Here is a 25,394-nt window from a genome sequence, read left to right as displayed (position 1 = left end):
TGGAGCGGGGGGTAGCAGTGGGGAACAGGGGGGAGCTCTCTCCCCCCCCCCCCCCACTCCCCTATACAACCCCCGGCTCACCTACGGCACCCCCCGAATCTTTTCGTCCGAGTAGTCAGTTACTCGGAAAAAGCGGTGCTCGAGTGCAAAAGCACCCGAACCGAGTACGCTCGCTCATCTCTAACTCTGACGCATCACCAAATTTTATATATGGAATTGGGGAGGATGAATCATGAAGACTTGTGATGATGAGGATGCGATCTGGGAAGTTTATCAAAGTGAAGTACCTATTTATAGTCATTTGACGGGTAAAACGGTTAAGATCAATATATGATTCAAATAGATCTGGATTTCTAGAGGGGCTAAAGGAAAGTTTCTTGGATAGAACTTGGACCTCCCCTTTATTTAAGACGTGATTTGATACATTGAAAATACTAAATGGAATAGTGTCTGCATGGGAAACTAAAGATTTCTCATATATGTGGGTTTCAACCTTGTGTGTCCTCCTTCCTGCCCGCTTTCCTTCTACCAGTTTGCCTTTTTCTTGGATTGTTGGGGCTTTCCAGAGGAAAATAGTAAAACTGGGTGATTGTGATTAACCTTATTATTGCTGAATCCATCTTTCCAAGTCTTGGAGAATACCATTGTGGTACACTACCAACCAGGATTAGAGGGTGTTCTCATCAGAGACGCCTCTGTGAAGTAAGTGAATTGTCCTTACTCCTACTGATTTTATATATATGGTCATATGCCCTGGAGCACTGGGTTTTGTTATCCTGCATTTTACATTTTTTAATAGTTTATTTTTCAAATTGGTATATTATGTTAAAATTAAGTACAGGAATAGGTTTCTCACTTTGTTTCAGACTTTTTTTTAATATAAATTGTATAGATTTTGATTTTAATATTTATATATATTTTTATTTTCACTTATTTTTGTAACTACTTTTTTTAACCATCTTTTTATTTCACCCTTTTCCACTGTAGCTGGGGCATCCAGTTACAGGGAAACATCCCCCATAGTGACAGTAGTCACTAATAGAGCTGATATGGGTCTGCTAGAACCCTGCAGCTCTACTGTGGCAGGGGGGAACTTGTGATCATGTGATCACCGGGTCGAATAGCAGAAATATCACTTCTGCTCTCTCTCTTCACTACATAGCGCTCATCGAGTGCTATGTAGCCTGCAAGGCAGAAGTTGTTAAAAACCATTTCTGCTCCTACTCAGGGTCCTCGGCTATCACTAACAGCTGAGGACCCGACTTGCTCCTGCAACATTGTAGCAGCAGGAGCTTTAATCCCGTGCCATATCGACTTGGATTAAAACCCAGGACAAACAAAGCATCATACATTTACTGGCTTGGTCCTTAAAGGGTTAATCACCATCTACTAATACATTCAACAAGAAATCAGTGACTGTAAACATCTTAATATTCCAGAAGAATAAGCACATTTTGGAGCTCCATCAATCTGTTTTGCTCCTTCTCCTATTGTGATAAAATTGTGAGGCTGTAAGCTTTTTATTCATCACCTCCTACTCTGTTTTATGAACACACTCCTTTCTCCGAGAGGCAAACCAAATTGGATCAAAAAGCTATGAAAAAATGTAGATGGCTTGTCAGCATGACACAGAGACGGGTGATGCATAGGAGCTGTCAGATGCAATATGTGTAGCTGCCATTTCCAGCATCTATTTCCTCCTGCCCGACAGGTTGTCTTCTCCATAAGTAATCACATGGTCACACCGTTATCCTGGCTCAGAAATATGTAAAATGCTTTATATTGATTAGTGATTGCTGACTTCATTTTCTTTTTATAAAACGTTGCAGCAAAGGCAGACTCATTTATACCTCCGAGAACGACTCCATGCATCTTACAGGCATTTCGGATATAACTCCCATTTATTTCCTAATAAAACGTACTGGATGCTGGTTATTAGATTTTTAGATCCTATGTGCAGATGTATCAAATACTTCCCCTGTTTTTAGATGAACTGAAGTGAATATATGAAAGTTTTACAGTGAAAATATCCATAATTTTAACTTTCTAGATGCTGGAGGAGTCAGAAGCTTGCGCAATGCCTGGAGGACTGGCTAACGTGAAGAAGCACTTCGAAAAGTCAGACAATGTGTCGGCTCGCAGTGCCGTATCCCAGTACCAACAGAGATCTGTGAAGGTAAGACGTTCATCAAGGTTTTAAAGTCAACGCAAAGCCTCTTGGTGGCTCAGAAGGTAGTACTGGACTCTTACCTTGCACCACTTTAGTCCGGGGCTTAAAGAGGTTGTCCTGCACTTTGGGCATGTCTTAGGATAGGTCATCCATAGATGATTGGCAGAGGTCCACTGCTTTTGATCATCATTGATCTTCTGATTTCCCAGCACCGGTGTCAATGTGGTCAGCATTGGAAGCAGATAGCACTGACAATATTGCAGTGATCCAGTTTGGTACTGCATGCGTAGCTCCTATTGAATTCAATGGAAGCTCTGCCTGCAATACCAACCCAACCTGCTGCACTACAGACAGCACAGTCCAATTCCCATTCTGTCTGTGCTGACAGCGGCACAGAAATCATCCAATTTGCAGGGATCCCGAGAAGCAGACACCTGTTGATCATCTATTGACGACTATCCTGAGGATAGCTCATTAATAGAGAAACTGACCAAAGTCCTGGACAACTCCTTTCAATCAACTTTATTAACCATGCAATACTACACCTTCCCAGACAGACATGAATACCATGCATTATTTTTTTAAAGTAGTTGTACAACAATTGCTAAGTATATCATCATACATATAAGAGCTCAATACAAAAGTAAAACTGTGATTGTTCTCAGTAAGAGAAACCATGTAATCTTGTAGATATGATACCTTTTAATGGCTAACAAAAATACATGATGTTATAGCGAGCTTTTGGACTTACTCAGAGTCCTTCAGAATTTTTTTTCTTGCCTTGATGAAGGACTCTGAGTAAGACCGAAAGCTCGCATTAATATCATGTATTTCTGTTAGCCATTAAAAGGTACCATATCTACAAGATTACGTGGTTTCTCTTGCTGGGAACAATCACACTGTGCTCTACTGGCTAATACTGTACCAAACTTTTTTTTTGTTATAGTAAAATCAAATAAATTAATATATGATTGTTTTGTTAGAAAGGTACCAGTTTATAAATTTGATCAGGTGAGATTTCATTCAAGATGGTATCCCAGGGTTAACATGGAGCAATCAGTATAATCATTGGTATGTGAATAGCAATCTGATTTTTGTTTTTTCATAAAAGATGCAATCACCTGACAATCAAGTGTTTGCTCGTTTGTCAGCAGATCTTCGACACCTTCATAGGGATAAAAGATTGCTTGAACGAACATTCATAGAATCATAGACTGGTAGAGTTCGAAGGGACCTGTTGGGTCATCGGATCCAACCCCCTGCTCAGTGCAGAATCACTAAATCATCCCAGACAGATGTCTGTCCAGCCTTTGTTTGAAGACTTCCATTGAAGGAGAACTCACCACCTCTTGTGGTAACCTGTTCCACTCATTGATCACTGTCAGAAAGTTTTTTCTACTATCTAATTTATGTCTCCCCCCTTTCAGTTTTATCCCATTGCTTCTAGTTTTTCTTCGTACAAATGAGAATAGGGCTGATCCCTCTGCACTGTGACAGCCCTTCAGATATTTGTAGACAGCTATTAAGTCTCCTCTCAGCCTTCTTTTTTACAAGCTAAACATTCCCAGATCCTTTAACTGTTCCTCATAGGACATGATTTGCAGACCGCTCACCATCTTGGTAACTCTTCTCTGAACTTGTTCCAGTTTGTCTATGTCTTTTTAAAGTGGGGTGCCCAGAACTGGATACAGTATTCCAGATGAGGTCTGACTAAGGAAGAGAAGAGGCGGATAATGACCTCGTGTGATCTAAACCCTCATTATACATCCCTATTTCTGCCTGAGGGGGTGATATGTGATCTATGGGGATGGTCACATGGTGCTGAATAGCACTATGATAATTACAAGGCACCTCAATGTTCTTTGGCTTCATACTTAAGGTAAATAGAATGTTTATGACATTTTAAGACACTTAAAATAGAGGTTGAAAATCTACTTTGCAACCTGAGCACCCAGTTGTGGCTGCATTCTTAACATCTTCTTAACTCACTAAGTGTCCCTTTAAATTGTGCTACATCTGTATGTCCAGATTTGCAGCTCAGGCCTATGCAGCTAAATAGGGCTGGGCTGCAGCACATTACACAGCCCTTGAATAAGAGTGTCACTATTTCTGGAAAAACTGCAGATGCTTTAATCTCAGTATTTAACTGTGCATTTTGTTATTTTTGCATGGATTTGGGAAGCTGGGGGGAGCTGTGTTTTGAATGCCTCACTTTAGTTGGGTTTAGTTTTTCATACGCCTGCCTATGACATAGAGGTGTAGTGGCCCCTGGGGTGATGGAGTAGCTACAGGCAGGTTCTTTGATTTGGGTCCTGCAGGACCAGTGGGCCCCGTGTCTGCCTTCGCACTCACTGTGGGCTCTGAACTATATTGGCCAAAATGAGCATGGTCACTGGGGTGACACATGGTGAAAAGAGGACTTTGGTGGGAAATGGATGGAGGAAGAAACCACATTGCTGATGCTGGTAACATTTATGGAAGGAATAACAATCTATGGTAACCTGTGCTATGCTTGGTTATGGGGCAAGAGGAAGACTTTCGACCAGTTCACCATGAGGAAAACTGCTGCAGATGTTGGGAATTTCACTTGAGCTAAATCTGCTCCTGATTCGATTTCCAAGGTATAGTTTGGCCTCATCTGGATTCTTGCTAGGTGAAAACCACCAGATACCCATTTATGATGCACTGTAAACAGTGGAACTGGTACAGTGCATCTACTGCCACACTCGACTTCATGCCAACTCTGCCGCTGCCACCCATGTTGTTCCATTCCCAATATCTGCATGCCTTCTCATGAGAGCACCTGCAACTAATAAAATATTAATAATATAGACAGGCATAAGAATATACAGCAAGATAATTTTCCACTTGGCCGCTGGGGGTCAGACTAGACACTTAAATTAGCACCTAAACAGGTACTAGAACTGGTGTAACATTCAGAACTCAAATAACAGTGGGATGGATGCCTTCATTACTGAGGACTATGGGGTAATCACTGGTGATCTTACCCAAATGGTTTAGCGGCTATACAAGGAAAGCAATTCAAGCAGGGGTACTTGTCATTATCTAGAGGCACTTTATCAATGATGATTAGTGGCAGGTGACTCTTGTTCATCTACATTAGACCACTAGGCACATGGACAGTCAAACAGCTCTACTGTATGAGGAAACATGTATGTTAGCTTCCTGCACCATTGCAAGTATGGTCACCACCACTCCTTAGAAGGACTTGAACTGAGGCAATCCCTTAAAGTTGGGACTAGATATACCACCCTATAAAAGACACTCATCAGTAAAGTATCTGGGGGTTCAAAATCTCAACAGTGGAACTGTAAGTAGTCTTCTTCAGTAACAATATTTGGTGGCTAAGAGATCACATTTCAGCATGAGGGAGAAGGAGGACTGTTGGCTAACCTAGGATGCTCATGCTGTCCCTGCATTTCAGTCCATAGAGTTAATTAAACTAATTTGCTAAGGCTACTGTAGCAACACTTCTAGTGTTTTCAAAACCTATTAATAAAAAGGTGGTTTCACACAAAGCATTTTTGGGAAAAACGTGGCATTTTTTTGTACTAGGTTTTCATGTAGCTTTTTGGGCCAAAAGCAAGAAGTAGATTGTGAAGAAATGGGAAATATAAAAGCAGGGACTTATTCTTCTCCTTCCTGCTGAATACACTTCTGTTCATTGCTTTGGATAATGCATAAAAAACTGCCACAAAAAATGCAGCATTTTTCTAAAAATTGCCGTGTGTGAAAGCATCCTAAATGTGTAATCCTGGCAGTGTCCTTGAAAAGTAGTCACTCTTTAAATGGACGGCATTTAATCAGAATTCTTCTGCGCTTCCCATTGCAGTGTAGACACATTAGCCACCAAGCAAATGTTGTTTCACATAAGAAGAGTTTTCTTGCCTTTATAGCTTCATTATCATACATCTCTGTAAATCGTTGCAGGAGATAATGATTTTGGAATCTGTGAATAGTCTTATAATAAAGCTCATCAGACTACGTATAGAAGCCCTATAATGAAAAATGATAATTGTGTGTTAAGGAGATGCATTTATGATAATACTGAAGATCTGACGGGCTACATCACAAAGTACTCGTCAAAATCTGTAATGGTGAATAAAGATTCAGATTATAAAAAGATTAGATTCAAAGTCGAAGCTGGGTCAATTATTCTCTACAGTTAAGCAATCCGATATATCTTAATCCTTAGAACACACTTGTTGCATTCATTTTTTTCCTCCAAGTATAGAGGGTACAAGTACAAAAAGTCACAACTAGCAGTATAAATCTGCCCAGCAAAGGAAATTATACTAATGGTCCCGCCCTTCAATTATACAGAACATATACACAACGACTTTTAATTTCATAATAATCCTTGTTTTTATCATTGCACTCATTGGATGGATCATCAATAAGATGTAATATCTTAATTGTAAATCAATTCATAGCACATAAACTCTAACAACAAGTGACTGACAAGTGATTGGCTCCAAAGCCATCTTGTAATTGGGTCTGTCTTCTGCTAGTTCTTTGTGAACTACTGTTGAGTTAAAGCCTTGACCTTTGAGCCAAACTTCTGGTTGGCCGGTCCCACCATCGCAACTACATACTGTACCCTCTGGCTCCAATAATGCTCAGATAAGAAAGCATTTACTTCCTCCAGATCTGTTGTAGGATCTGAATTACAGGAATATCATTCTGATCCTCATAAAGTTCTGCTGAACTTTACTAATCATTTCATTGGTTTCTATAGTAGTATACATATGGTTTAGTTAAAGAGGGTATTGTAGCCATAATACCAAATGCTAACATTTGGCTGTATAAGAGCTGAGAAAAGCCAGTCTCACTAGATTTTGCTCAAAGCAAGTAATTTAGTCAGTAGAAAACAGGTTTATATACTATCTTATCTAAGTATAGCTATAGAGCTGATATATCGTGTTTCCCTGAAACTAAGACCTACCCCAATAATAAGCCCTAGCTACACTATGTGACAAAAAAGCAAGTTACTTATCAGGTGCCATCCAGGTCCCTCCCGCGTGTATCCGCTTTCCAGGCAGGCTTGCTTGCAGTTCTCAGCACCGACATAACATCGCTTGCTGGTAACGGGGTGTGCCCTTGCTCTCCTACCTTCCTCAAGGAAGCAGTAAAACTTTAGAGACTGGCAGTAAGTTTAAGGTCTTCTGTTTTCTCCCTTTTATTTTATAACTGTTTTGTTTCTACCATATACAATTTTATTTTATCATTTTTTAGTCTTATCTTGTTAAAGCTTAAAATTTTTGTAAATTTAGTCCTTATATTTTCTAATGAAATCAATAAACTCTGATATTTTTAACCCCTGGACTGCTGGAGAGTAGTATGTGCGTGTATGTGGGACCCCTTACTCTTTTTCAAGGTGTGGTTCAATCATGTATCTAGGGGTGTATTGACTTTTTGGGGGTATGATTTGTGCTCAATTGGCAAACTAAGTGGAAAAAGATGAATCCCTTGTAGTTACACCCATGTCACGTGCTTAGAAAGTGCATACAGTGGATATAAAAGGTCTACATACCCCCGTTGAAATGCCATGTTTTCAACAATCAGATCCCAGTGATGTTTTGTAAGAGCTTTATGAACTACGGCTTTTGCTGAAAAATGCAGCTAAGAAAATGGCAGGATAATCCTCCTAGAAGAGCTTTATATGGGGTAAATGAAAATCATTTAAAATAATGGCGGCGGAGTGCTGACTACTATGTAGCATGTGTTTACATGTGATTGGCTGATTCTGAACACAACCCCAAATATAAGAGGGTGTTCACACTTATGCAACCACATTATTTAAGTTTTGTTATTCTTATTTTTCCAGTCTAAATTATTTCAGTTTGTTTTTCCAATGGAATTTTACAGATAGCAGGTCACACTGAAGGGGGAAATAAGTCTGAAATTCTGTTAATCCTTGCCAAATTTTTTAACATGACAAAAACATGGCATTTTAATAGGATTGTGTATACTTTTTATATCCACTGTGCTTTTTTTTTTGTTTGAATAATTATTTCTGTCTTGAAATGATTTTGAAATAAGTAACATAACAAAACAAACTTGAGAGAAAATAGCCGTGGGTCTAAAGCCCCATCTATGTTCAAAAGATAGGGAGAATGACAGTTTGAGCGATCATTTTGCATAAGCTGATAATGGGTACAAAGCCCATTAGAAGCTTATTAGCTTCATTTGCATGTAAATGAGGCTCCCTTTGCTGTATGCAGATAACAGCAGGTGGTCTGTTATCTGCATTCAGCTCCTTTGTTCTGCCATGGGACTCCAGCTGGAAACAGTGTTATCAGTGCTCCCGTGGAGAATCACAGCATGCGGTCCCTGCCCAGCCGAACCATGGATTTTAAACTCAACATAAAATCATTGTTCAGCCAAACAGCTAATGATGGTAGCATTTACACACAACGATTATTGCTCAAAAGACATGTCATGTAAATGGGGCTTTAAACAAAGCCTCAGTAGACATATCACAATACGGGAACAAAGGGGTTCAAAGAGTGTGTACATTTAAAATAATGGCAGGACTATACAAAAATATAATGAGTAAAGATTAAAAATAATAATAAGAGGAGTAGGAGTAAAGTGCCTGTCATCACTGAGTACCATAGAAAGGAAAGAGAGAAAGAAACAGAAGAAGCAGGGTTTGAAAAGATCAAAACAACAGACCATATTGTCTCTCTTGGCATAAGGGACCAGCCCAAACAATGTATCTCTGAAAAAAGAACAATATAGCTAATGTGCACATTATGGGAGTTTTAGCCACATATTCTGTTCAAGTTGCCCATTAAGAAATTGAAGAGGTTTTAGTAATGTATCTATAAGCATACAGTTCCTTCAAATGATACGTAAGATTAATGGAATTAATAAATGCATTTGAAGAAGGTGCATCTGAAGATTTCCATTTCTTAGCAATTGCCAAGCGAGATGCAAGAAAGATATGGCAGATAATAACTAAATAAAAAGATGGGAGGTTATCTGTAGATGAAAAGCAAGTAGCCAGTGCTGGGTCCGGTGCCACTGAATGACATGATACCGTATAATCAATAAGGATATAGGAAGGAAATTAGCTGGGGAAGTAGTTTCTGTGCTAGGTTTGGGTAAAGTGACAATAAGAGCCTCTAACATTTCCGGGGGAAAGGACACCTCATCCATTACCTCATTAAACACCATCTCTAGATAGAGGGACAGAATGGAAGGGTATTTTTTATAATAACCATTAGAGAAGCGATCTGGGCCCAGGGATTTGAGAGGTTTTAATGTTTTGGTGGCTTCTGGAACTTCAGACCTAGAGATCAGTATAGAAAGAGAAGCTAATTAGTCAGATGACAGCCACAGGAGATTAATGTTCTGCAGAAAATGTGAAAATTCTTTCAATTGGGGTTGATGTGTATTTGTATCTTCTCTTAGATTATAAAGAGAGGAACAATATGAAGCAAATGCATTAGCAATTTCTTGGGGGTTGTGTAATTTTATGCCAGTCAGAGTCTAAAAGATATCGAATCCTTTCTTTAGATTTAAGACTTAAATTGCATATTCACTTTTTGAAAAACAATATCATGTTTTACCATCAAGAGACTGTGAAGTTTGGCTTGCAACCAAAATATCTCTTCCGTTCTTTGAGGTGTGGGATTAGCATTATTTAAGGAGTCAATGGTTTTAATCTGAGAGGTCAGGGAAGTTCATTCTTCCTCTCTCCTTTTTTTAGCCCTAGAAGAGTATTTTATAAATAAACCTCTCATGTAGGCTTTGTGGTCATTCCATACTAAGAAGCTGCTAGAAACTGACTGGGAGTTAATGATAAAAAAAAGTTCTATTTCGGTTTTCAAGTTAGATTCGTGCTCTAGGTGGGAAAGAAAATATTCATTAAGTCTCCAAGGGAAGGAAGGAGAATAGAGAATCTTCTCATTTGGTGATAAGGACACTGGGGCATGATTTGACAAGGTGATGGTTCCGATCTCAGTTTGTGTAACCTCCCTCAATTCACTAGCATGTAAGAGAAACAAATCAATTCTCGAATAGGAAGAATCGGGCAAAGATAAAAATGTATAGTCTCTCTAAGAGCCACGAAGACAATGCCAAACATCATACAGTCCTTCTATCTGCAAAAGCAAGACTATAGGGGAAGGTAATGCAAAAGTACAATGCAGAGTCAGATCCATAACTGAACTGAAGTCCCCCCCAATTATCAAAGTGTGCTTTCATATCTTAGCAATTTCTTACAAAACATGTAAAAAAGTTTAGCTTGCGGGAAATATATATTCACTAAAGTGAAAGAGGCATTATTAATCTCACAGATAAGAATTATGAAACAATCTAAAGGATCTACATATAAATCCTGCTAAGAAAATTATACAGAATTACTGATTGCAATTAATACTTCAGTTTTTTTCTTATTACTCCAGTTTTTTTGTTATAAGGTCTAAAGCAAAAAAAAAATGTGGGAATTTAGGATGAGAGCATTTATTCCGCTATACATATTGGAAACAAAATGACAAAAACTGATTTGCATAATCGAGTTATGAATCACTTTGGAGCCATAAATGATCAAGACTGCAGGCTTCAATCAACTTTTGCTTTATGTGATGTTGTAGTCTCACACACGGAGGCTTAGCACGTTAAACAGAATTTTCTGTTTTTAATAGGTATAGCAGTAAAGGTACATTTACACGCATAGATGATCGCTTAAAATTCGTCAGAAACAGAGTTTTGAGCTATCATTTTGCATAGGTACTAGTGAGCTGATCAGCCCTTTAGTACTTCATGTGCATGTATTTACAGAACAGCGGGTGGTCTGTTCTCTAAAAACATCACTATTGTTCTTCAGCGAGACAGCAGCTGTTAAAGAATGTTATCAGCGCCGCCCATGGATAACTCAGTGTGCGGTCCGTCTAATCAGCAATGATGGATTTCATGCTGACCTGAACTCAGCGACAGACGAAAAGTGCACAGTAAGTGCATGATGGGCGCTCATTTACACACAACGATTATTGCTCAAAAGATGGCTTTTGAGCGAATTTTTAGCGATAATCATGTGTAAAAGGGCCTTTAGTCTTTCTCACAGTGGGCTGAACACTGTGTCATATCTAAAAGAGTATTTTAATTAAGTAGTAGAAATTAAAAGAGACCAAAAAAATTCATCAAGTGATCCTGTACCAATATTAATACTATCCCACAAAATTCATTAAAGTCCATGCATGTCATTCATACATATACATGTCTAATTATAATACATAACAAATAATTCACAAGTAAATAAAAACATAAATTCAAAGCCACAGACTGTTCAAATAAGCTCCATAATATAAATAGCATGTACCAACTAGTTTTCCCATGATGGCTCAGCCCTAACAAATACATATAGTCCAGTTTCATGCTCCAGTAATTAATGTGTAAAATGTACAGTTCTAGAACAAAATTTCACAATAAATTCATTCTGGCAAGCTTGAATAAATGAATAAATAAATGGATTGAAGGGAACAAAATCACAGAGAAATACTGTACATTAAGAGGCCACACTGTACATCATATACAGTTCTTGGCTGACTTTCTCATTATGGGTGCCACACTAGTTCATCAATTAAATGAATGCTGGTATTTTCTGGCTAACACGGTGCCAAGCTATATTTGCTGTACATCCTTTTTCCTTTAAAGAAGTATTCTTAGATATCCCACCTCTGTCTACAAAATGAGGATCCCCCAACCCTCACCTTGACAGGTGAGACAGCCGCTGCCTCCATGGATGGAATGAATGGAGAGATGCTTGTGCATTGGTGCTGCTGTTCTCTCTGTTCACTTTTTATGAAAGTCGCAGAAATAACCAATCTATTTCTGGAGGTAAGTGTAGGTCCCAGAAGAGCAACCAGCATCCATCAGATATTTATGGCTAATGCTGCGTTTAGACTGTACCAATATTATTCAGAAAATCGTTCAAATTAGCGAAACTGAACAAGACTCGCTCGGTTTAAACATAGGCAATGACTGATTGATGAACGAGAATTGTCATGTTCTTCCTTGTCATTCAGTTTCAGCCGACTGAAAAACCAGCGCCGTCTCATTCCTTTTCGGGCAGTTTAAACACTGATCATTCAGTTTTTCACATAGGAATGTTAAACACTAAACGATAAGTGATCTTCAGCCAGAGAGAAGATAACACAGAAGCTATGCTGTGCTTGCTGTCCATAGTGCTGAATTCTCCACAGGAGCGCTGATTACATTGTATTTCGCTTACAGCCCCCTGGTTTGAACAATAGACCTGAATGCAGAAAACAGACCACCTGGTGTTCTCTGCCTATAGCTCCAGAGGCTCATTTACATGCAAATGAAGGTGCTAAGCTGCTAATGGACATTAGTGTCCATTAGCAGTTTATGCAAAACAATCACTCAAAACCTTTAGAACAATTATCTTTTCATGTAAATGTGCCTTTACATTGAGCCCTGTCCCCATGGAGGCCCACAATCTGTATTTGCTTATTGTAATCTAAAAGAAACCCACATTAACACACACAAACTACATGCAGATGTTGCCCTTGTCCAGATTTAAAGCCATGACCAAGGCAACAGTGCTAACGGCTCAGCCCCCATGCTGCTTAAAAGTCCCTGGGAACTTGTGTGGTACACATTATTATTGACATATTCGTTGCCCTGCAAGTCGGCGCATTGCAGTTGGGTCGCTTTTCGGTACTGCTGATAAGGGCTCTGCCAGACTTCTGTTGGGTTTAATTCTAATGTATTTTTTTTTCATAATTAATATTTATGTATTTCTATGTATTCATTGCATTTTCCAGCTATGTACGTAATAAATAGGGCTGTTGAGACCATTTTTCTCCATTGTCATTGTCAGAATTTATTATTCAAAGGAAAAGGAAGGGGTGTAAAGGTGGCAATTTGGGGAAAGGCTGGGCTGCACATCCCTAATGTACTCATCAATATGCCTAGTCAAGTATCTAGTCCTGCAGAATAAGAGCTGCTCTAAATTATCGGAACTTGCATAAGGACATGGGTAGTCTTCATGAGACAACCTCTTTAAGCTACTGAATCAAGTAGGGGGGCATGGTTATTGAAACACTACAAGTTTAATATTTAAGGATTTCATTTGATATACTCCTATTTGATTTGCTCATCCTCACTAATGTATGATTTGTTAAGGTGGTATTGATAATGATCTTCTCTCTGTTAATCTATTAGTCTTTATGTATTGTAGACTAGGACATATATCATATCATCTAATCAAACTACGATTGTCATTCAGTAAGTGGCTCTTGAATACATAGGAACGTCAACTAGCTCTAGATAATGGAGATCATATTTTAATATGAATAGTTTCCTGTGTCAGCTGTTAATGGGCTGACTGAAAGACAAGGTCTTCGTGAGCAGTTGGAAGACAATTATGTGAGAGAACCCTGTCAATTCCAGTCATATAAAACACATCCTATAAGAAAACCCCCATTTTTTCCATTTCAATATTGATTCATCAACATGTATGACTGTAAATCCAGTAGCCATTTAGTTGACGGAATGACATTGGTTATATATGTTCTATAATGCAAACTGACATTGGAAGATTTCTGTAATTTCAATAATGCTATTTTGTTGAAATTCTTTAGCTTGTGGCGAGGGGGTTCCTCACCTGTGGATTGCCAACCTCTCTTCAGAAATGGGCACCACATATGTATGAAGGCTACAGGGTTTCTTGTAAAACTAGTGTCTGCCAGCATTTATTCACAGCAACAATCACGTACAGCAAACAGCAGTAACATGGTTCATTTGTAACGTCCTGGGTTTGCAACCCACAGGGTCCCAGTCACCAACCCTGCCTGGGGCTTCTGGAGGGCATCCTCCTCTGTCAGATGGGTGACTGGTCCACACTAGACCTCAGGCTAGCAGCCCTTCTAACTCCACTGAGCTATCGCTTCCCGCTAAGTGTATCAGGAACCAAGACTTTTATGCTGCTTCCTGCCGCACCCATATGAATTACCCTCTCTATTAGGTCTCAGAATGCCTGTCTAGGCCCTCTGCAGGCCACTCTTGCTACTGCACGTCTACAAGCTATATATAAAAAATTACTTTGTAACACACATAATTGAATTCTCCATCAGACTCACTACAACTGAGTCCCTACTCACTTTTTTGCTTGCTGAAAAGTTATTCCCTCCTATTGCAACTCAAATTAGAACAGACCGCTGATTACATTACTTTTTATGGGTAGCATATTCAGTTTTTTTCTATGCACTAAGTTTTATAAGTAAGGTTGACAATGGATCAGATATAATAATACATGTGAGCCATAAGATCAGGAATTCTCATATATATTTGGGACCCCGCCAGCATTTTTTATTCCTTGTGGTTTTTCATGTGTGTACATATATATATATATATATATATATATATATATACTGTATATATATATATATATATATATATATATATACAGCCCATCCAGATTTGTTTCATCACACCTGAGGAAGGATCCAGAGAGGTCCGAAAGCTTGCAACAACATCTTATATTTTTGTCAACTATTAAAAGGTATCATTTCTACAAGATTGCTTTGTTTCTCTTACTGAGAACAATCACATTTCGTTCTACTGGCTGACACGGTAAAAAACTCTTTTTTGTTTTATCTAAAAGTGATACAGCATATATAGGGATTAGCATGTATTGTTCTGAAACTAGTTCTTAAGGTGCATTTACACTGCAAAAACGATCGCTCAAAAGATAGCTTTTAAGCGATCATTTTACATAAACTACTGCTTGGTACTAATGCCTATTAGTAGCCTGTGAGCAGTGGGGAGCTGTAGTCAGGGAACAGACCACCCACTGTTTGTTGATTACATTCTTTTTGTTCTGCCAGTGGGCTGATAGCTGATAACAGCTGATACAATGCAATCCGCTGTAATCAGCTCTCCCTGAACAGAACACAGTGTGTCGTCCTGCTTATCAGCTGTTCTGCCAAAGGATTGTTTTGCAAGCAAAACTGAAAACCATCATTCAGCAGAAAACTGAAAGATGGGCACATTTACACCCAACGATTATCGTTCGAAAGATGGCTTTTGAGCGAATTTTGAGTGCTAATCATTGTGTCTAAATGGGCCTTAAATGGTGATAGTGACATCACAGGTGACATCATATCTAATTAATATCATTCACTTTCGTAATATGCCCTCCTAATCTTAGACAACCCCTTTTAAATTACATAATGACTGGTATTTTAATATTATGCATGGGCTTTGAATCCCAGTCAATATGTACATTTGAATAGACCGTAGCTAAGATGAACGTGCAAAAATGATTATTTAATCATTGTCTTCCAGATATCTTTTGAACGTGTGGACTGCAATCAGTAATGTCCCTTAATGAATGGCAATAATGTTCATGCTAAATGTCGTCTTTTATTAGTACTTTTAGCTGGACTGTAAAGCCTATTATTTGTACTTGGGCAAATAAAATTGGCTTCTATCATGTTTGAAACAGTATGATAATATATTGAAATTAAGTACTGTTTTTCTTTCACATAGCAGCTCAACCAGAGAGCGTTCCCGTCTGATTAAACTGGGCTTTCAGCATGGATATTTAGTCATTTAAAACAAAGCTTGAAATGCTTTTCACAAATGACTACATTTAAACTAATGCATCCCAGAGGCAGAGAGAACAATGCATTCACCATCAGCTCAGGCTCAGCATTTCCAATTACTCTCTCATTTCATATCAACTTAATACTTCGGAATAAACTATGTAGTAATATACAAGCACTCTCCTACGATGAACATACAGTACCATTGCTCAAGGTTGAAATTACCTAGGGGAATTAATTACTCATAGCAAGATGATGTATTAAAACTTCCCACTTGGTTGATGTTGGTTATGTGGTTTATAAGAGTTTCCATGGATTCCGATACAGTATAGAAAAGTTCACATCTTAATAAATTATCGATTTAATAAGCTTAAAATGGTTATCTAGATCCCCAAATGTTTTTGGCACCTGCTCACAATGGTGGAAATGCATAAACAAAGACATACTCAAGGGACCCGATCCGTCACTGCTCCCATTCCACCGGCACCTGGTCTCCCGCCGCTCTCTACTTCTTGTTGTAGCAGCAAGGGCATCCAGATGCAGGGACATGTGACTGCTGAAGTAATTACCGTCCAAACTGTGCTGCTGATTGGTGATTGGTTGCAGAGGTCACTTATTAATGATGTCAGTGACATCATCGCAATTGCTGCAGCATTAAGTAGAGTGCAGCGGCAAAGTAGAGAGTGGCAGAGGATCAGGTGAAGTATGACTTTTTTAACAACTTTCACTATCATTATCCTGAGCAGATTTCAAAAATTGACGTAGGGCTGGATAATCCAGAATCCAGGTGCCAAATGTTAGAAAATGAGAATTAAAGGACTATTCTTACATTAGACATATCCGTAGGATGGGGGAGATTTATCAGTAATTTCAGAAAATGAATTATATCATGAGAAGGTAAAATAGTGCCTATAGTATTACTCAAGATTAATCAAAATGGTCCCCACTAAATTGCTTATCATGTTTAGAAATTTGTGCAAAATTTTCTGTTTCCTCTTCTTTAATCCACCTTTTGGGTAACATGTTTTTCACCAATATTTGCACTGAAAAAATGTAGCATACTGTGAATATATTTTGAGGCATTCCACAACTGCAGTTATTTATGTCCCTCCTAGTTGCCTATTTTTGAAAACTGTCAAAAAAGGTACAAAACGACAAATAATACATTTAGCATATGCAATTGAATCCACATTTTGGTGTTAGTTCAGCCAGAATTCTGGCACATTGTGCTTAGTAAATCCTGTAGTGTTTCTCAAATGCAGTCTTGCAAACAGTAATGTCTTTTAAAGTGCTCCTAAAGCAAACCTGTCATGTTGAATATATTGTTCTACCGGAGGACAGCCTGTTACAAAGCAGGGGGAGTCGAAAAGATTAATATGAGGATTGAGCATAAATTGTAATTTGTTGATGTAAATTCATGCATACTCTAGACAGTGAGAAGAGATGAATGACATTTTGAAAAGTTTGGTTCGGCTGGTTCACTGAATTTTGGAAAATAGTTCAGTTTGATCTGAATTAGTTTGAACCAAACCTGCACCAAAAATCCCAGTGTGGCAGTAGTTTCTCTTCTCCTGTTGCTCAGTGGTTAGCACTGTTGCTTTGCAGTACTGGAGTCTTAGGTTCAAATCTGACCAAGACCAACATTTCTTTGAGTTTGTCTGTTCTCCCTGTATTTATGTGGGTTTCTTCTTCATAATAATCACCTTTACAGATAGTACAAACAGGTTCAGTTCCAGGAGCCTGTTCGTAAGTACATTTCTTCGTATGTCCGTACTGGGGTGTGTATGGGGGGGTTCGTGGGTTGATCCCGCTCCTTACAAAGTAGGTGCTGGCTGTTTCTTACAACAGCTCCAATAAACCATGTCACTCATTCTGACAGCCGCATTTAAATGCCCTGACTGATGTTCAGTGGCTTTGCACTGCCCCCCCCCCCCCCCCCGCGCGATAAGATCGCGGGTTGCTGTGCAGTAGCCAAGGCAGCTGGGTGCCTTCTGAAAGGCCCGAGGGCTGCCATTGCAGACAGTGCCTAGTACTGTTGCCTTGCAGCACTGAGAGTCCTAAGTTCAAATCCTTCCAAGGACAACATCTGCATGGATTTAAATAAAAGTGATTATTATGAAACACAAGGAGAGGATACAAGCTCCATGCAGATATTGTCAGTTTTGAACCTAGGAGCCAAGCATCACAAGGCAACGGCTGAGTAACAGGAGAAAAAACACCACCAGTTCATCACAAACCAAACATTTAGCAAAATTTGACTGGTTTGGCTTGCTCAACACTACTCATGAGTTCAGTGGGTGGTCTCATTCAATAATCAACAGCCTTCCTTGTGGGAGTTTGCATTCAAAGATAGCTGCCAATTAGTGATCTATTTGCATAAAGTGTTAATGATAATGACAATTGCAGAGACAAATTACCTCACAGTTGAAATGGCCACTCTCCCTCCAGATTCCGCGGGGCCTGCCATGGCTTAGGCTCCTACCTAAGCAGGGAGGAAAAAGACTCTCCGTCTGTTGACTCCATGGCTTGACTCCTAGCTTTTGCGAGTGGAAGCTCAACCTAACTTAAGCCGAGCTTAATAGTTCCCAGCTCAGACCAGCTGGTCAGCGCTTAAGCTCATCTCCTACATCCTCTCCCTCGCTTCTCTCCTTTTTTTTTTCTTCTTTTTTTTTTAGCATATGGTTAACTCAACTTCTCCCCCTAACCAATCTTGAGACAGACCATGATGACTGACAAGTCACAGAACAGGTTAGGGTGAATCGGGCACAGATGAACACAGATTGGTTGACACCAACAATAACCTTTCTATGAACGGAGGAAGACAGTACACAAAATGCAAGAACAATTATCAACACTGACACACATAGACACTCCACATGAGGTGGCTAAATAAGTACTATAGGGGCCCTAACTCTGGGCCACTACAGTATGACACTCCTCTCCACGGATAAGACCTCTCCATCCTCAGAGTTCCTTCCTACCTTAATACATCTTGGCCAGTTCACGGAATATACCATATATATACCGTCATGATACAAGTTCATCACAAAAGGAGCAGAAGCTCTCCAAAGACGTCTATGGGCGCCATATTGCAGGTCTTTAAATTCTGATAAAGCATAATATTTGATTCCATATGCTTTTAATGAGTAAAAATATCTAAAATATAAAAAATAATTGTAGTTTGAAAATAACTTTCAATGCTATCATTTTTTTTAGGAAACAAGAAAAAGCAATGAAGTCACGTTCATGAGCAGCAGCCAAGCAGCTGAGCAACATGAAACTCAATTTTCAGCTTGTAATACAGAACAGGTATTATACAAATTTTCATTAGCACGCTGAGTATTTCTATTCCTCGGAAACCTAGGCACACAAATAAAATTATTACTGTTATTTCAAAAAATAATTTTATCCCCAACAAAAGTTTCCAGTGCTCCGCGGTTGTGTGTCCATTCATGTATATATTTATGTTTTCAGGCAGGTGATAAAGCTAAATTTTAAATGCCATAATTTACTTTACTCAGGTATTGGTTCATGAGCAAAGCACCCAAGAGACGAGCACAGCGTCTAATTATAATCAAGAAGCCGATGGAGTAGGTAAGAATACTGCCTTAAATGTGTTTAGCACCGCCACAAAATGGAATGCACTGAAGTAGCAAATTAAAGTCTTGTGAATGTATCATGTAAGTTTGCTGTTGAAGAACAATTTTTGGGGGAGTGATAAAGAAAAAGGAAGTAAAATAAAAACACCATACAAGTAACTTCTATTGTTTCAGAAGAAACAAAGGTGACAGTTTGAACAGAATTAAAGGAACCATTCAGATGTTGGAATCCAATTTGCTCAAGTCCAGAAAGGGATAAAAGTGTTGCTCTAATGCCGCTACACTGTAAGCCAAAGTCCGCCCCTCTAGAGAACATTGAAACATGACTTAGGTTATCAGAAGCTGCTAATCAATTCCTACTAGATGGATCTTTGTAAGGAGAACAAGAATACATGATACAGACAACCAGAGCTGATGAAGGACAACAACTCCAAAATAGTTTGGTGTATAGCTAGATGGTTCTGGTTTGGTTGATAAAATGTATCATTTTTTAAGGCTTTTTAAAGTATAAGACATTTTAGGACATTTACTTGATAGGTAATTGCCTATAGGTGGCACTAGCGAGACAATTTTCTTCCTTCTTGGAAAGAGCTTTTTTTGCATATTTTTTGCTATGTACTGTTACTATTTCTCTAGAGAAACTCTGAAAGCTGGATCAGGAGTATTCGTACATGGGAAGCAAAAATAGTGGGGGCACTATGTGGGTGTAAATATAGCCTTTTAATCAGGACAATATATATATATATATATATATTTATATATTGTGAGACAGTGACCGGCAAAGTGCTGGAGGGCCGTTACATTTCGCCTAGGATGCTCTCTTATGCGGCTTTAGGGAGCACTTGGGCAGATACGTGCCACCGAGCAGCCTGGGCTCGGTGGAGGAAGCCGGCAGTATGGTGTCAGTAACACTAAGTTACTGACACGTTGTAGCAAGTAAGTGGCTCCAAGCCGCATAATCCGGGCCGGCTTTTCCTGGAGTGACCAAAGTGAAGGGTGGGATAGTCACTCCCACGTACCAGGTGGGGCTGGTACCAGGCCTTATAAAGCCTGGGCCTACAGGGCCTAGAGGGAGAGCTGAGACCTCTGCAGGTCTGAGAGTCCTGGCTGGCTGTGTGCAGGAGCCATTTGTGTTACCAGTGTGTAGACAGGGACACTCCATGTATAGTAAGTGCTCAGACGAGCAGGATTTACATTATGTTTGCCTGATGTTAAGGCCTGTATTTTGCTTTTGTTTGCTTGGAAATAAACCCAGGTAAAGCCTGGACTAAAGACTTTATCCTATGTGTCACTGTCTCTGACTGCTTATGCCCAGGTTGCTACCGATCCTAAACGCTAATCCCTCACAATATATATATATTGTCCTGATTAAAAGGCTATATTTACATATATCCTGACTAGAAGGCCCAGTAGCCTTGAAAGCATGCAAATATAATGTTTCTGGTTGGCCAATAGAGGTATCACTTCTTGTCTTTTTCTACAAGAGTATTTCACATCACATACTGTATCGCATCTTCTGAGAAGGAATTTTGAAACGCACGTTTTCCTGTTAATCATTGTCATACATATTAGCTCAAGGATTTGTTTTTCAATTGCCTATTAGATAATGTGCATTATTCATTAAAGGCTTTTCTGAGACTATCAGAAGAGTGGCTAAGAGCAGAGAATGAGACAAAATAATAAACTATTCAGCAGTCAGCAGTTAGATGTCCCGCCGATCCAGGACAGATGCTCCAGTTCCCGATGCTCTGGTCATGAAGCTTCTGCAGCAGGCTTGTGCTGTTCATCATTCATGTGATGACTGCAGTCAATCACTGGGCTCAGGGGTCACATTCCATTTATGCACAAACGAATCACTAAGGCCAGTGACTGGCTTGCAGGGGTTATGTGAATGATGAATGGCAGAAGTTTCTTTGGCTTAAGAAGCAGAGACCAGAACGGCTGTGCTGGACTGGTGGGAGACATAACTGGTGAGTACTGCTAAATTTGTTATTTTGTCCCATTCTCTAACTTTTGTCCCTTTTTTGAAAGTCATTCAGCAGAGTTCAGCATATGTCTATCTTGTTCAACCTATTAACCCCCAATGTTGATCCGGGGAAGGCAAAAAAACCCCCCCAAAACGATGAAGTAGAAGCCAATGTTTCTCATTTAAGAAAAAACAATTATTTCCTGACTTCAATCTTGCAATCGGAATAATCTCTGGATCACTGACCCTTCTTAAAGTAATCAGTGGCTCTATCATGTAATATTGTAACGCTCAAGAAAGGTGTCCAAGTCCCTCTTTAACTTTTTTATTGAATTCACTATCACCCTGTCCTCAGACAGAAGGTTCCACGGTCTCACTGCTGTTACAGTAAAGAACCCCTTTCTATGTTGGTGTAGGAACCTTCTTTCCTCTAGACATAGAGGATGCCCCCTTGTTACAGTCACAGTCCTGGGTATAAATACATGATGGGAGAGATCTCTGTATTGCACTCTGATAGATTTATACATAGTTATTAGGTCGCCCCTCAGATGTCTTTTTTCTAAACTAAATAACTTCAATAAAAAGAAGATTGCAGAAAATTATAGCAAAATATTAAATATTTTAAGAAAAAGCTAAAATGGGAAGCCCATCTAAGATTCTATTTACATTGGCACAACAATTCTATTCCACCAGGTTTACATCGCTCCTAGTAAGTGAGAGAGTCCCTTCAAAAGCCAATAGAAACTATTATTAGGACTCCATACGAAATGGATTTGCTGTTCCATATTTGCATTGTTTTATCGATCAATTTTCACTACATTTTTTGTATCTTTTTCAGAATAGCTTGAGGTGGCCCGGAAAACTCAGCTAGTAGACTAACAAACACATTTTAGTGAAATAGGGTCAAAACATACTTAGAGAGAATCAGGAACCTCTCGTAACATGTTCGTTGAGCACTCCTTAACCTGATTGCTGCCATCCACACAGCCGCAGTCACTGGCAAGTGGGACAGAAGCGCTAGTCTGAGTAGCTTGCCTGACTGCCCTACTCAGCACAATATGGCACCTCAACATTTTGCCTCTGCTGTGTAGTCAGTAGGAGCTCATGCTATATCCTAAAGGGGAACTTTGGCTGGAGTAGGCGATGAGCTATCCGGAAATTGAAGAGGAACATTGCGCAAGAAGTGCCGTTACTCTGCACATGTTTACCAGAATGTTCAGCAATACGGAGCGTCAGAATCAGGCATGCTTGACCGCAATTGGCGGACACTTCCAGCACATGTTATGATGGGTTCCTCATTGTCATTGAATAAGATAAGCTTTGACCAAGTGCAATACCATTGCAAGAAACTCAGACCTAAATCACACTATTAAACCCACGGTTGTGCCTGGAAGTGAGATGCATTTTGCAAGAAAAGTGCATCGCATCACAGTAGATGCAATTTTTACATGCGTTTTTCACATATGTGAAAATTGCATGTTGTTTCAATAGGAAAATTTTAAAATCATATGACACTCACATGAAAGTCACATGTACATGCAAGTGAGATGCCACTTTTTTTAGATGGCCCATAGGAAATAATGAGTGCATTTCCGCAAAATCAAAGAAAAATAATGCAAGCTGCCATTTTTCGATCTCGCATCGCGCAAAAGAAAAATTGCACATGTAAATCAACTAATTTAAAATAATGGGTTTTATTATTGTCCACATTTTGTGCATCTCGCAAGGCACTAAATACGAGAACAATGTCCGTTACCAGTATATAGCTTTAGTCTTGTACTTATATCTGATTTTTCTGGCTCTCATTCAACGTGGAACACCCTGGATTTACACTTGAAAGCGCAATAGTAAGATATATTACATATAGTGGTGATATGCTCTCATTCTTTTGACAGTGGACAGAAGATCATAAGCGTAGAAATTGTCTCTATTCAGATTTGTTTCATCTTCATCGGGTTCATTTTGTTGAGTCTTGTGTATAAAGTTCTTCAGAATGAAGAAAGACTTGTAGAGAGCACTAAAGACTTCATCTATCTCCAGATACAGACATAAGTCGAGAGAAAAATGCTTATCTCACTGCAAACTGCATCCAGGATTTCTGCCAAGTACTAACCACTAGGGAATATTATTATGAAAGCAAGAGTGCAGAACAATAAATGTCATTAGACATCTGGGACACATAGTACAATTGCAACTAATTGCCACTAGGACATTCAATACATAAATGCCAGAAGCTTAAATTTTAGAAACATTGATATCACATAGGGAAGGACTGAAGAGAAAGGGAGACGTGGACTGTGCATTACAATGCCTCACAAAAGTGCCCGCAAACTAAGAGCAATTCGGTTGCCAATTAGTGAAAACAAACACTGATCATATTCACAACCATTTTGTGTGAAATGGTGAACAATATATTCTTTTTCTATGACTTTACACCATCTTCTTGTTATTAGTATAGCGCCAACTAATTCTGCAGCACTTTCAGGTAATTTATTATCAAGCTAGGTCCTCTTTTTACCAAACTCGGAAGGCTGAGTTAACTTTGAGCCGGCTACCTGACACATACGGGGATTGAACTCACAACCATTCAGGTCATGAGCAAGAGCTTAGGACTGCTGCCTTAGCACTCTGCACCACATGTTACTCTATCACACCACCTTTAGGTGAATGTGTAGGGTATGCTTCTATATGGCAGATTTATTGCAGAAATGTTTGTGATTATCCTAGTTTGTTTTGAGTGAACTGAGCCAATAGAATCTGTTTTTTGGTCAAACTTAGCTAAGACTTTAGTGAGAACCTGAACCTCAGGTGGTTTGTTTTGGCCAAACCAGAAGTTCGTAAAAAAGCCTAAAACTAGTATTAAACACTGACTAATAGCCCTAAAACAACAATGGTGGTGGTGTAAAACTTCTTATAGATGATGTCTTTGGTCACTCCAGCACTGAATGTAACAGTACTAACTAATGCATCACCATCTTCTCCAGAGGAGGAGAAGAATAATAAGCATGGGGAGAACATATAAACTACATACAAATGTTGTCCTTGGTCAGATTTGAACCCAGGAACCTAGAGCAACAGTGCTAACCACTGAGCCACCAAGTATCTTCTCCCTTCATCCTCTGGAAGATGAGGAAGAGAAGGAGCAATAGAAGTAGAAGAAGATCTTCCCCTTCTTCTTAACCAGGGAAGAAAAAAGTAGCATGGTTGTTTAGAGATTACCATTATTGCCTTGCAGTGCTAGAGTTCTTGGTTCAAATCTGATCAATGACAACATCTGCATGGAATTTTACAAAATTGGTCATATTTGGAACCAGGGCCCCAGGACTGCAAGGCGAACCAGCTTCAGAACACCACCATCTTTGTCATTGTATCAGGGCTTCTAAACATTGTTCAATACTAGTTTTGGGGAGGGGGGTTAACATTCAGACCAAACTAATTTAAACCAAACATTTTTAGCCAATTCAGCGAACTGGCCAAACCAAACTTTCCAAAAGTTCACTCATCTCTAATCCCAGTCATCTGTTACTTACCTTACCCAGTTTCAGGGCAGTGAACTGAGCCTTTGTCCTGGGTCTCCGTAAGCCAAGCTACACTGGCCAGAGGAACTAGTAAAAACTAGCGCCAAGAATGATAATGGGCTGGTGTTCACATTACTCCAAATACACCATGAAATAAAAAATGTAATTACATTACTCTATAGATTACACCTGTAGAATATAACAGCTATATTATTATTTATATATTTGCTTCTTGTTTTAACCAGGTTATCCGGAAATGCCTAAACTTTCTGCACAAGTCCTTAAGGAGCAATATGAAAAATCTCTCAAAGAAAAAAGCATCAGTGTTGGTGGAACCACAGTTTCACAAGGAAAACCTGCGAAGGTACTTTCTAAGTTTGAGGGCAAAAACACATGGGCACATGTGCTAATATGCTCGCCGCTATAGAGTGTATTAGCGCATGACCCGTTTTTTCTTTTTTTTTTGACTTTTCAAACGCCGCACTAGTGCTCGCGGTTTGAAAAAAAACCTGGGAAGATAGGTTGTGCTTTATCTTTCTC

At 39.3% G+C, this 25,394-nt stretch overlaps 1 protein-coding gene across 2 annotated transcripts in view; it reads left to right on the top strand.

Moving 5' to 3' along the window:
• Window positions 1–25,394, top strand: part of XIRP2 (xin actin binding repeat containing 2) — a 190,051-nt gene that overhangs the window by 138,213 nt on the left and 26,444 nt on the right. For both annotated transcript variants that reach the window (XM_066575911.1, XM_066575912.1), the window contains exons 3-6: window positions 2,051–2,176; window positions 18,988–19,080; window positions 19,293–19,365; window positions 25,100–25,218. In XM_066575911.1, the coding sequence (XP_066432008.1) occupies window positions 2,051–2,176; window positions 18,988–19,080; window positions 19,293–19,365; window positions 25,100–25,218 (411 nt within the window). The remainder of the gene's footprint in view (window positions 1–2,050; window positions 2,177–18,987; window positions 19,081–19,292; window positions 19,366–25,099; window positions 25,219–25,394) is intronic.

This window comes from Eleutherodactylus coqui, chromosome 8, assembly GCF_035609145.1.
Source record: "Eleutherodactylus coqui strain aEleCoq1 chromosome 8, aEleCoq1.hap1, whole genome shotgun sequence".
Classification (NCBI taxonomy): Eukaryota; Metazoa; Chordata; class Amphibia; order Anura; family Eleutherodactylidae; genus Eleutherodactylus; species Eleutherodactylus coqui.
Note: the sequence above shows the minus strand (reverse complement) of the source record. Positions and strands in the feature narration are given on the sequence as shown.